This window comes from Epinephelus lanceolatus, chromosome 22, assembly GCF_041903045.1.
Source record: "Epinephelus lanceolatus isolate andai-2023 chromosome 22, ASM4190304v1, whole genome shotgun sequence".
Classification (NCBI taxonomy): domain Eukaryota; kingdom Metazoa; phylum Chordata; class Actinopteri; order Perciformes; family Serranidae; genus Epinephelus; species Epinephelus lanceolatus.
The window spans coordinates 21,018,729-21,032,397 of NC_135755.1; the positions used below are offsets into that span (position 1 = coordinate 21,018,729).

The 13,669-nt window shown below is 41.8% G+C and overlaps 1 protein-coding gene across 1 annotated transcript; it reads left to right on the forward strand.

The window, feature by feature from the left end:
• On the forward strand, window positions 1-11,526 carry LOC117246042 (solute carrier family 2, facilitated glucose transporter member 4-like). The gene is made up of 11 exons (XM_033609691.2): window positions 1-182; window positions 2,019-2,114; window positions 4,800-4,960; window positions 6,334-6,458; window positions 6,863-6,978; window positions 7,149-7,311; window positions 8,349-8,536; window positions 8,651-8,755; window positions 10,660-10,761; window positions 10,849-11,052; window positions 11,158-11,526. The coding sequence occupies exons 1-11, from the start codon at window positions 150-152 to the stop codon at window positions 11,380-11,382; spliced, it is 1,518 nt and encodes a 505-aa protein (XP_033465582.2). The 5' UTR covers window positions 1-149; the 3' UTR covers window positions 11,383-11,526.
• The last annotated feature ends 2,143 nt before the right edge of the window (window positions 11,527-13,669 follow it).

Consider the following 13,669-nt stretch of genomic DNA (forward strand, 5'->3'; position numbering starts at 1 on the left):
TCCTTTTGGATTGTACTTTTCTGTCCGTGTTTTGTGCGAGAGGTCTAAGTCGGGACTTGTTGTCCTTTTGGGGGAGTTTCACGTGTCTCCAGTTGGCACCAGACACATCTGTCACCGACTGCTACTGGGCGCCTGGAGCTGCCAAAGTCATGCCGGCCGGGTTTCAGCAACTCGGAGGGGAGGTAATTTTTCTCCTTTAGAGATTTTCACAACTCATAAGTGTGGCTGGGCTTTTTTTAGTCACAAAAACTGAGGAAAAGCCGTCTTGTGTTCTGTGCGCTCTTCACTATCCGATGCGTAATTTTAATTGGAGAGATTTTACGCACGGTTTATCTCCGTCATGCACAAACGCTGTGAGAGAAATTCCACTACACCTCTTTTGCCGAAGTGCAGTTTGCTTAGTATAATCCCTAAAACAACATCAAACTCGCTGATTGGTCGTGCAAAAAATTAAAAACCGAAAATTAGATTACATTAGATAAGATTCTTCTAATTTCTCCCAGCTCTAAAATATGCCATGTAGCATATTCGTTGAAAATATGCAAAGCAATGGCACATATTGTCATTTTCACAGAATCTAAAGTAATGAACAATTGAGAATAATAATGTTCTTTGCAGCAACCAACTAACTGCAGTAAACGCGTCAGTTTCAGCCCTGATCTGAACGAGCTCTGGCCCTTATTTAGTCATGAGCAGTGACCTTCACCAGCAAAATATCTGAGTTTACAGGTCGGAGCTCAGTGCTGTGGGTTTGTTATTGGCCACCTAGTTTGACTGGTTTCTTCTCACCGCTGGCATAAACAATGCCTGGGTTGTAAGCTCCCTGCAGCTCTTTCCGAGAAAGGATTTTTAAGTCAGGTGGGTGTATGAATCAGTTTTAAGTGTCACTCCTGTGATTCTGGACAGTCTAATCTCCCTGTAAGCTTGGAACAAGAGAGAGTGGACTGTTATGTGTAGACAAGAAGTCTGTGTGAGCACCACCTGTGACAGGACAGGTTGATGTTGCAGGGATGTGGGAACCTCTGTTAGCTCAGGTGTTTTGACTTCAGTGTAAAATAAATCAAGTAAGTGTGGAAACTGAAACAAAGCGAAATGCAAACACACTTTATGAGCTCTATGGAATCTGATTTATTCATGATATGTGAAAAGTAAATGAATAACTGCGTGTGATTTTTAATGAAATTCAGTTAACATGAAGTGTAACAGAGCATAACTGGCTGCTTCTGATGTTTTACCTTTTTCTGTGGCAAGGGCACATGCACACACACACATGCACACACACCTTTCTGTTTTGGTTCATGAATGCTAAACAGCACTTATCTAAAGACTCAACACAGCAAGGTCAAGTGTTACAGACGCACCACAAACTTTGCTGAATAATCCATAGAATAATATAGAGCTGAATATAATACAATGCAAAATAAAGATCAGTGTTGCCCAAATTATAGTTTGATGTCACATCATGTTGTTGTCATCACATCACCAAAATGTCATCTTTACAGGAAACCAGGGTGGGTGTGTTTTGTTCTGTTTAATCAGCAGGTCTTTAAAGGCCTCATAAGCCCTCTGAAAACCATGTTTTTGTATTATATAGTTACGTCTTCAGCTTGAGCTGCTTGGTAACTGATCTGCCAGTTAACAAAGTGGCTCTAAGAGAGACACACATTGCAGGAGGGGAAGCCCTCATCACCCCAAGGTCGTCTTGTCTGTCACCGTGGAGGCAGCTGCCTGAAGCCTGATGGGGAACTGGAGGGAAGTTAAAGTTCAGGTGTCAACAGTAAAGTAGCCTGTGAAGTCATGGACAGCGCTGAAGAAATTGTCTCTCATCGGGATCACAGTTATATATAGTAGTTGATGTATATAGCAGTTAATGTTGGAGGGAGTTGGGCTGCATTGCTGAAACTAATCCCTCTTATCCATTTAAGCTCTCCTATTATTCGCCATTATTATCTTATCTTTACACTCACTGCTCTGAAAATGTGTGTTTTTACATGTGTTTCTCTGTGTTTGTGTTCCAGACGGTGACTGGAACCTTTGTTCTCTCAGTCTTCACTGCTGTCCTCGGATCTCTGGAGTTTGGATACAACATCGGCGTCATCAATGCACCTCAGAAGGTAAAAATGAAGGATGATGAGCAAAACTAGCCAATAAAACTCCATGAAAAGAGGTGTGGTAAAAGAAATGCTGATGCAAGATGTGGGAGGTAAACACAGTGACATTAACCCAAGCCACGGCTAAGCTGCTGCTTGTATTATCCTGCTTTTACACCGTGCTGTGTTTGACGCCACAACATCTTCCTCACACGGTGCTGATGGTGTTTAGAAAACATACTTGCAGGAGGCACATGATGCAAAGCAGATAGATGCAAGAGAGTCAGGTGAGTACTTCTTTATATAAAAAGAGAGGAGGCAGGAGAGCGAAGAGACAGTTTGTTGGGCATCTCCGTGGTGTTTATGGAAACACAGCAATGCCAACGCGTGTCTCCGGTGTGACGGGGAAGAGAGGGTATTTCTGTCTGCTTTCTGAGGAAAGGGCACCGTTGTGTGATTCATTTACTGTCACATTCAGACGCCAAATGGTGATACAGTACTCATGACGCCTTCAAATAAAAACTCTGTATGTATATATAGATGGAGGCACATGACTTTTGAAAACCGGACTTGCTCTGTCCATATGTCACTGCTCATATTGCAGCCACATCTGGTGTTCCAGTATGAAGGCACGCTTGGGTACTGAATGTGAGAAATGCATTATTTACGACTGTCCATAGTGTGTGTACTGTCAGGCCTGGTTATACAAGTCAATAAACACCTCCATTTAATCCATAAAATAACATGTCACATAACACTGAACAATATACTGTTGTTTGACATCAGTAATACACTCACAGACAGTCACAGAGATGAATGGACACAGTGGAACTGAAGCCAAATCAGGAGACTTGTACTTGGCTGCTGGTACTCAGGCACCTGATGATGAATGCAGGTCATCTTGACCCTCAACTGCAAACACCACGCAGCTGACGTAGTTTCACAGAGGCACTAAAACCAGAATAGAAGCTGAGCTGCTGTGTCTTTATGTGTGCACATTGTGTGACAGGTTGTTGGCGGTTACAATAGAGCCATTTTGGAAAGAGGCTTCTGAGTGTTGGTTTTCAGTATACAGAATAAATTTCTCCTGTTCGGTAACCACTTATCCTGTTGGGGGTCGCGGGGAGGACGCTGGAGCCTATCCCAGCTGACACTGGGCGAGAGGCAGGGTTTACCCTGGACAGGTCACCAGACTGTCACAGGGCTGACACATAGAGACAGACAATCACGCTCACATTCACATCTATGGACAATTTAGAGTCACCAGTTAACCTGCATGTCTTTGGACTGTGGGAGGAAGCCGGAGTACCATGGGGAGAATATGCAAACTCAAACACAGAAGGGCTCCCCCACCCCAGGGTTTGAACCAGGAACCTGCTTGCTGTGAGGCGACACTGCTAAAGCTTATCCTCTATTGTTTAATTTCTGCACCGTGCATCCTCCATTTTGTTTTAACTTTGCTGTGTTGATGACCCCTTTACATTTATATTAATCTGTATTTTTCAACCTGGACCCTATATGTCCATGCTTTTGTGTCAAAGTGACTCATGGGGACAAAACTTTTTTTATATTGGTCCAGTATTGAGAGAGAGAGCTGCAGCCAGTAGCAGGAAAACAGGCAGCAATGTAACCAGTTGGAGCATGTTTGCACTGTCAATTGCATCCACTAAATCTGCTTGTTTTGCAACTGACAGGCTCAGATTATTATTCTCACTGTCTGACAACGTTATGGAAAGGATCTCAGGAGTAAGATCCTTTTTGTTTAACCAGAACCAGCCCCAAAGTCGCCATCGCAAACTCCACCAGACTTAATTTAAATAAACAGTTATTTTGTGTGCATACAGCCAGAATATTTTCCACATCTAACTGAGTGAATTATGTGTTTGTTTTAACCAAACCAGAGTTGGTGATTGTTGGAACAGTGGACATATAAACCAAGCCTGCTTTTGTGAGATTTTTTTGTTCCTGCCGACTTTAAATGAGGTGTGTTTAACAATGATAAAATTACTGTTTTTTTAAATGGAGTCTGGCCGTTAGCGGAGCGCAATTTTGTGGCTGTTTCTGGTGGAAACAAAAATGATTTTACTCTCTAACAAAAAGGTCTGTCTCTAAAGAAAACCTTGATGATGCTGTCAGACACTTCTAATATTAATAATCTGAGCCTGTCAGTGGCAAATGTCTAACCCTTTTAGTGGACGTAAAGTCACAGTGCAAATATGCCCAGGGTGGTTACATTGCTGTCTCTCACTCAACACTGGACCAGTTTAAACATTTTTGTTCCCATTAGTCACATAGACATAGACATAATTTAGTCCAGCTCAGGAGCCAATAGTAAAATCCTGCCACCGGTCAATTACTAAGTGTGGATGGGGCTGGGTATCATTTTAAAATCAATAATAGCAGTGGTCCATACAATACCTGATACAAATAATATTTTTTCAGTATACTTATTTGAGAATTATGAGCATGTTTTTATGAAATCCAAGCTAAAAATTTGACATATTTAAAGACTGTGCTACTGACACATTTTGGTTGGTGACAAAAGGTATTTAGACTTGATATCCAGGTTGGTGTAAATCAAATGTGTTAAATGCAAGACTCTAATTCTCTAAAGAGGCTACCATTCTTAACTGTGACAAACACAAACTTAACACCCAACCTTATTTCTCATGTATCTTCCTCTGTTCCTGTTTCACTCCCTCTGTGCAGATCATTGAAGAGGACTATAATGCTACATGGGTGCACCGGCATGGCGAGCCCATCCCCTCAGGGACCCTCACCACCCTCTGGTCGCTGTCAGTGGCCATCTTCTCCATTGGTGGCATGCTGTCGTCCTTCTGCGTGGGCTTCGTCTCCGAGTGGCTGGGCAGGTAGGGAAACACACAGGAGGCCATGCCTTATTTATGAACTGAAGTGGGAGTTCATATGTTGCCTGTGTCTTAAAACATGTGTAAACATCTTATATGCTTCAGGCTACAACTGATTTACTTACTGTTAAGTTTTAACTGAATTATAAAACTCGTACTTAATCCATGCTGCTGTCCGCTTGGACAATCAGGTAAATTGTAAAGTCAGTGGCCAACTCTGTGAGTCATGACACATCCGTGTCTCCTTTCCACCTCTGCATGGATCCAACATGGATCCCGCAGCCACTCTCTCGTCACGGAGGGCAAACTCTGCCCAGGATGTTCCTCATCGACCCAGTTTCCCTCTGTAACCTGAACTGGGATGCAAACTGGACTGCAGCCTGCAGCTTCCACTGACTGAAAGGGGATCTTAACGGAGCTAGCAGCACTGGGTCAGGAGGGATAAGTGGAGGAATGGGGGGACAGGAGGGGTGGTAGTGTTCAGCTTGGGTGCACTCAGGACAAGGTCCTCCTAAAAATAGCAGCGGACACTGAAGTGGCTGGGTGAAGACAGTGGGAGCTGCTGGTGACCTCTGAGGTCAAAGTTATTTGGATGTAAGAATTAGTTTCTGACAGAGGATGTCATTGTTTGATGGGTGGGAAGCAGAATAACGTATCTGCAGAAGGCTGCTCGAATGCACACACACTGAGATTAGACCTTACAGTGAAGTAGGAGATCAATAAGGAGGAAATAAAATTTTGAGCAAGGGGAATTTAACTTTTTTTTTTTTTTTTTTGGAAAAAAGACATAAATCCAAATTGTTATTCAAAGCTGAGCATCTTAACATGCCTTTAAAATAGCTTGATAAGTGGGAAACACAACCTTTTGGCATGACTTTTAATGATCATGCTTGGAAAATAACTTTAAATAAAATGTAATAATGCCAAAACACAATGGTTGTGGTTGGTAACTGTGTCATATTTAAGTTTATTTAAGGTTATTTAAGAACAACTCCCAATTTCAGTGTTAAGTGACTAACTGAAGCCTTCGTTGTTTTTGTATGACACTGCCCTCTGGAGGCTCAAAGGCGTCTCCTACTTCAGCTATAGCAATATACTATCTGTAAATCAAACTGCAACACAGACTATAACCAAATCTACTGTATAATGTTCACTAGTCAAATATTAAACCGTGTGTTTTCAGTGTTCTATATGTCAATTTTTGGACAGACATATTGACCCACTGTGCTGTAGGTGATTTTATGATTGCGTTTTCAAATTAAGACTTTTGTTACAAATGTGGCACCTCTCCCGAGCTCAAATTTAGACTGTATTAAATGAGTTTCGAAGTGACAACATGTGACATTTGAGAATTTGTCTGTGTGTTTTTTCTCCAGGAGGAAAGCCATGCTCATAAACAACATGTTGGCCTTCATCGGTGGAAGCCTGATGGGGTTGTCTAAGCTCTGCCGCTCCTTCGAAATGCTGATCCTCGGGCGCTTTGTCATTGGTGCCTACTGCGGTGAGCGGTCCACTGAACCGTTCTTTTTTTTACTGATGTATTTATTTTAGAGCAGAGGTAGGCATGCAGCTCTTTAGCTCCTCTCCAATGGCTCCCTGTGGCTTTGACCAAAAATTAGACTACATGGCAACTACTGAAGATTTTAATTTTAATTTTAATTTATTATTGTTGTAGGCCTTAAGTGATTATTACATTATCCAACTGTCAAAATGTGTAACCTATAAAAAAAATGTTTCAACATTTCGTCTACTAAAATTTAGCCGAACTTCAAGAGCGGTGTTATTTATCTAGGACCATAAAGAAAGGCGTCCATGTTGTCTTAAATCTGACTTTCTGGAGTCTTGCAGCTATCTTCACACTTGACACAAAGTTTCTGTCTCTCATCCAACTTTTCCTCTCTGCAGGGTTGGCGTCAGGCTTGACACCGATGTATATAGGTGAAATAGCTCCTACAAGTCTGAGAGGAGCACTGGGCACGCTGCACCAACTGGCTATAGTCACTGGTATTCTCATAGCACAGGTAAGACAGCACACTGTGATGGTGTTAGGTGTAAACCTCTATGGACTGCAGCTGCAGTGTCCCATTATATCAACAAGTGTTTCTCTTAGTTTAGTGTTTTATATTAATATTTTCAGTAAATGTTTTTGTATTATCTTATGCCCTCACACTTGAGTCCTCTCCCCGTGTAGATCCTCGGTCTGGAGTCGTTGCTGGGTGTTCAGGAGTTGTGGCCGGTCCTGCTGGGTTTAGCCATTGTGCCGGCTGTATTTCAGATGGCACTTCTGCCTTTCTGCCCCGAGAGTCCCCGCTTCCTCTACATCGTCCGCTGCCAGGAGCACCAAGCCAAGAGAGGTGAGCGGGGCCGCAGTGTTCCAGACTGACTTTAGGACGTCTTGAACTTGTTTTGAAAGTTGAAATTTCTGAGAGAAGGCTGAGGTGCTCAGGTGTATTAAAGGGTAACCCTGGTATTTTTTAAACTGGACCCTATTTTCCCATGTTATGATGTCTAAGTGACTAACAGGAACAACAATTTTTGAAATTGGTCCAGTAGCATTCTCGCTCAATACCGGCTGACAGGCTGCAATGTAATGTGAAGGGGCAATTGTGCTCTGTCAATTTACGCCCCCTAAAAGTGCTTGTTTTTGCCACTGACAGGCTCAGATTATTATTCAAAGTGTCTGACAAGTTATGGAAAACATCCCCACAGAGATGGACATTTGTATTTAAGAGTGAGATCCTTTTTGTTAAACCAGATTCAGCCCCAAAATTGCTGTTGCCAAATCCACCAGACTCCATTTAAATAAACAGCAATTTTATCATCGTAAAACACACTTCATTCAAAGTCTAGACAAACAAATAAAAACTCACAAAAGCCACCTTGCTTCGTTCTCCCACTGTTCCAACAATTGCCAACCCTGGTTTGGTTGAAATAAACCCTTAATTCACTCAGTTGGGTTTAAAAATATACTGGCTCTGTGCATGCTAAAATGACTGTTTTTTTAAATGGAGTCTGGTGGGTTTGGCAATAGCGACTTCAGGGCTGATTCTGGTTGTTGGGTTCTAAAAACTGAGAGGACATTTAACTGACCTGAAGATGACAAAAAAATTATTTTGGGGTGAACTACTCCCTTAGTCTTAACATTGGGGTCATGAATGACCTGCAAAATGATTGTTTACAGGTTCACTCTGCTATCTAATCACTTACAGTAGAGTAAAGTACTGTGTTATTTGCACTACAGTACTCTTGGGTCACCTTATGTAACATTTACGGGGCTGACTGCACTGGAACAAGGGTCTCTAGGCCTTGAAATCAAACAGGTTTTCATAAGAATATTCTGATGTACCATGCACACCTTGGTTCTCACTCCTTGCATTCCTCCTTTGTGCAGGCCTGAGGAGGTTGACGGGAAGGCAAGAAGTGGGCAACTTGCTGGCGGAGATGAAGGAGGAGAAGAGAAAGATGGACATGGAGAGGAAGGTGTCCATCCCGGAGCTCTTTCGCTCTTCGCTCTACCGCCAGCCCATCATCATTTCCATCCTGCTGCAGCTCTCCCAGCAGCTGTCTGGGATCAACGCTGTAAGTCAGGGGGAAAAATCACATTTACATTTTTGTATCATTGCATAAAGTCCCAGAAAGGATCAGTTCAGTATAATATTGACACAACCTTAATCTGTTTACCCCTCTGGTCAGATTTTCTACTACTCCACCAGTATCTTCATGAAGGCAGGAGTCCAGAGTCCAGTCTACGCAACCATAGGAGCAGGCGTGGTGAACTGTGCCTTCACTGTGGTCTCAGTCAGTAACATACCTTCATCTTGCTGTGTGATGTCTCTCCACCTTCCTTACAGAATTTAATTTTAAATGTTCAATCTTTTGTGTATGTAATATGATACAGATTGTAGTGCTGCTATGGAACAAAGTGTGTTTCTATTACTGTTTAACACTGTTATCAAAGAGCAAATAAGATAACAGGGCATGTTTTTTCTTGTACGTGCCACTCAAACATTCCTGCATCAAAATAGGTCACATTTGGTTTAGCAGGTCAAGATGTTTCAATGTCATTAAATGGGTCAGGAAGTGTAGTTTTTCATGTTGGTCGGTCCACCATTTTGGTCCATTCTATGTTAAAACATCTTCACAAGTTTTGGATGTATTGCATTCATGTCCTCCTAAAGTTGAACTGTGGCAACTTTGGTGACCCACCTGACATTTCATGCTTCCATGCTTTCAAGCTTTTAATTTAAATTTAAGAGCTGTTTGGTGTTGCTCATTAGCAAATGTTAGCATGCTAATATAGTAAACATTAAACATGCTAAATTGCAAAATGTGAGCATGTTAGCATTGTCAGGGAGTATATCTATGTTCACAGGATCCCTTGTTCACCAGCTCAGTATCAGATAGAGTGCTGCAGGGATGACGTTCATTTGCAGGCCAATGTGGGTATTAGCATCGCCCTGGTTACCTCGACAAAAGGCCCAAAAGGCGATTTTTCCATTGGATTTTGGATTTTTGCAGAAAATAAGCTCTGTGGCAAACAGATGTTTATGATACTTAGACATTTTGTTCAGCAAGATCATCTTCACAAACAAACACAACTTTCATAATCTTTGAGGCATAAATGCAATTGCCAGACGTAATGTTATGCTATACACAAACTACACCTTGGTAGCATGTCTCCCCCAGGAGCATGTAAAGCCGTGTTCAGTGTGATGTTATGTAGTCTCATTTAGTCACTTGTTAGCAACTGTCTTTTTTTAGACACACAAAAGCTTCAAAATTTACAAGTGGGGTATCTATCGACATAGTTTATGTATAGTTTATGTCGTAGAACAAAACATAAAAGTCTCGTCAGCTTGTGTAACCGAAGAGACCTTTATTTCAGGTATCTAACCAATGGCCCACTCAAAAAAACCACTGACTTTGAGACGAGGGAACCGGGAGTGCTAAAATGCTAACTCATTTCCAGGTTAAGGACTTATTCCTGTAGTATTCTAATCAAGAACAGGGTAGGGATGACCGACGAGTGAAAACTAGCTAGCTTATCTGAGAGAGTAGGCTATCTACAGTATGTTGCCTGGGTCCAATGTTCCCCAGCTCAATATCCTCTTAATGTGACACATTAACGACACCTTTCAAGGTTTTTAAGTTCTCAGCAGTGTTTTTCCCCAGGTCAAATGTTAAATCTATGTTTCCCTGGGTCAATATGTTGACATGACTCACCTACAGCTTATAGCCTACTGATGTTATACTCTTTGAGACATACGCCCTCAAATTTGCAGGCAAAACAGTTCTCTTGATTTAAGACGCTGTTATCTCCACAATGGCCGAGCAAGTTTTCACAAGTCAAACTGCATTTGAAACGTCCATCTCCCTTCGATCTATTTGCAGTTTGAACTGTGAAGCTAGCCCTCACCAATCTCTTACAATGTTAGTTTATATCAGGAGACATTGAAAACTGGGAACATACGGATGACCCCATGCTAGTATCAGCATTTAGCTCAAAGCACCACTGTCAAAGCTGACACAGCTGCTACCAGGACTGTGGAAACTTACTCTTGTTTTGACAATGACTCATATTTTTGACAGTACAAACTAGGTGAATGGCTAACTTTAGCAACCAAAGTAGAATGTGTAAATTTTACCTCTGAACTCCTACTGAGGACAGCAACTTCTCTGATACCCTGTTTTCTTCTTAACAGCTCTTCCTGATAGAGAGGATGGGTCGACGGACACTCCACATGCTGGGACTTGGTGGGATGTGCATCTGTGCAGTCATCATGACCATGGCTCTTGCTTTGTTGGTCAGTCTCTTCAAGATGCAAGCATTTTGTGCTGTTATGTGTATTGCCTCTACAAACCTCTGAACCCTTTTTCCTCACACCTGACAGGACAGTGTTCCATGGATGAGCTACATCAGCATGCTGTCCATCTTTGGCTTCGTGGCCTTCTTTGAGATTGGTCCAGGTCCCATCCCCTGGTTCTTTGTAGCCGAGCTGTTCTCTCAGGGTCCAAGGCCAGCTGCCATGGCTGTGGCTGGCTTCTCCAACTGGACCGCTAACTTCATCATCGGCATGTGCTTCCAATATGTTGCTGTGAGTACTTCTTACCTTTAATAGATATTGTGGATGTCCTACGCAAAAGTCCATGGTCTACTTCTTCTTGTATCTTTTAACCTGGATCTATTCGCATCATTCCAGGACCTGAGTGGGCCATACGTCTTCCTGATCTTCGCAGCACTCCTCCTATTCTTCCTCGTCTTCACATTCTTCCGGGTGCCAGAGACCCGGGGCAAAACCTTCGATCAGATCTCAGCAAATTTCCATCAGCACTCTGCAGGAGGAATGATGGGCATGGACATGGACTTGGATTTGGACAAGCCCAGCACTGAGCTGGACTACTTGGGGGATGAAAGCGTCAACTGAAGATACCCTGCCAGAAGAGAGATGGGACTGAGTACAGCTTGGGATGAACTGTGTATATGGGCCTGACTCCAAACTTAGATTTTCTGACATGTATATTGAGGTCAATTGTGTTCAAATAGATTGTGGTGCCAAAGCAGTGTTAAAGGTGTGTGACAATTTGGGTGTTAAGGAATTGTCCCTTGCTGGTACCACTGCAATTTGAGGTTACAAATTAAGCCTCCACAAAGGCTAAAATCTATTGGTACTACTGTAGTTTAAAGGAATAAGATGCACATCAGAACAATGTCTGGACTGTTGAGGCATTGACTGCCCATGTGGTAGGATTTTATTCCATGGTGATGCACTGTGGTAATACTGACAAACAGAGGTGGAGAGACTTTGGAATTCCTGCACTTTATCTACAAAGACATCCAAAGTTTTTTGAGTTTGGAGGTAAAAAACACAGGATATACAGCTGTGGAGTCAAGTATGCTTGCATATTTTGTACGAAAGCTGGGAACACTCGAGATGGGTAAATCCAACTAAGTAACCGACAGCATTCAGATTTTCACAATTTAGCTCCAACTACAGGATCATGGTCCGAAAGCTGTAAAAAAAACATAATTGTATTGAGTCTAACTGGTTTGAAGCAAGATTCAAATCCTAAACTCCTTTATAATGTACAATAACATGGGCTGGGTATGAAACAAACGCTTCTTTGGTACTGATTGAAATGTTTCCATACAGTGGCGCCCCCAGAAAGCTCCACAACAATCCTGTTTAAATGTGTTACGTATCTGCACGTTAGAAATGTCATGTTCTTCAAATAGGCTGTTTGTCCTTTTCCTTAAGACAATGTACAGCTTTAATTTGAAGGAATACATTGATTGTAAGGAACAAAACATTCACTGGGAACAAGGCCTCTCAAGTATAGGGTAGACTTTTGGGTATCCATACAGAAGATTTTCATTCAGACATCTTGAGGTGAGCATTCAAGGGACCTCGTTGTCAATAGCCATGCCAGCTGTTGCCTTGCCAAAATTTAGCCTAACTTTGAAGCATAAATTAGACCCCTTCTTGACAAGCAATGCCCACGTGGTTGGAACCAATAGATGCCTTAGGTTGGATAGATTGCCATGTCACTACTTTTGTACTAACCGAAAAAATTACCACTGCAAAGCCTATTTAAAACAGCAACGTAATGAGGGCCAGTGCGGGAGGCAGCACTCATATCAAAAGGGAGCAGTCCCCCTTGGCTCCCTTTGGGGACACCACTGATTCCATAATGGTATGTATTGAAACTTGTCAAGTGATGAAAGCTGGTCAAGAGTCGTACGGTAAATCTTTTTTTCCTATTCTTTGATCAGACAAATTTAGGTTAAAACAACAATTTTGCCAATTCTAGATTAGTCAACTTTATTAATACTTAGTATGTTAAACTTTTTTAAATTTGAGAGACATGTTTTCTTACAAATTTAAGAATTAAAAGAAACACTGTTTTGGCATCAGTACCAGCACTCAGGTATTGGATCAGTGTAGAAACATTTCAAACACCCAGCCCCAACAACAATGTGCCAACTGTTCCCACTGTCCCACTGATTTACCCAGTTACTCTTCAATCTTTTGGTGAAGAGAGCCTCAAGGTCTTCGCTGCCAAACTGGGCTTTCAATCATGTAGTGTGTTCCCAGCTTAAGCCGAGGCAAAATGCCATCACAACATGTGTTTCTGATCAAGAGAAACATATTGCACAACCTGCCGAAATGCTACTTTTAAAGAAACAAAATTTATTTTAGTACTTCATGTGTACATAGTGTGTGTGTGTTATTTGGTTGTTGAGTGTTGATACTAAGGTATGAGGGTCTAAAAGTTTCAATTCTTTATGCACTCCAGTTTCGTTCTGTTAACAGAAGCCTGATAGACTAGACGAGAGCAAGACGTGCAATCAAAAGGGCTGCCTGTAAAGACTAGATTTTCTTTTTTTTTTTTTTTTTTAAATAACACAAGCATCATGTTTGTGCATTTTTTCTTGTGTCATGTGTGCCGTTTGCTGTATATTCTTTAACGGTGTGTATCACTACCTTCTGAAGATTTGTATTGAGGTTGTTCAGAGGGGACCTGGAATTTGTATAGAGTAAATTATGATGCCATGGTCATGTTGTGACTAGAGGATGCCAAGTACTGTAAATAATGTTACTGAAAACACCTGTGAAGGCTTCCGGTAATTTCTAACTAGTACTTAAAATATAATTCAATTTTTGAAACACAAACATACATCTTCAGACAAGAAATAAGGAGTGTACCCTGAGA

What these genes read in the sequence shown, in the direction of transcription:
- LOC117246042 (XM_033609691.2), top strand. Translation starts at nt 150, where the DNA reads ATGCCGGCCGGGTTTCAGCAACTCGGAGGGGAG. An exon ending in TGTCATTGGTGCCTACTGCG is followed by an intron (nt 6,459 to 6,862) that starts GTGAGCGGTCCA and finishes TCCTCTCTGCAG; the next exon opens with GGTTGGCGTCAGGCTTGACA. An exon ending in TGTGCTTCCAATATGTTGCT is followed by an intron (nt 11,053 to 11,157) that starts GTGAGTACTTCT and finishes GCATCATTCCAG; the next exon opens with GACCTGAGTGGGCCATACGT.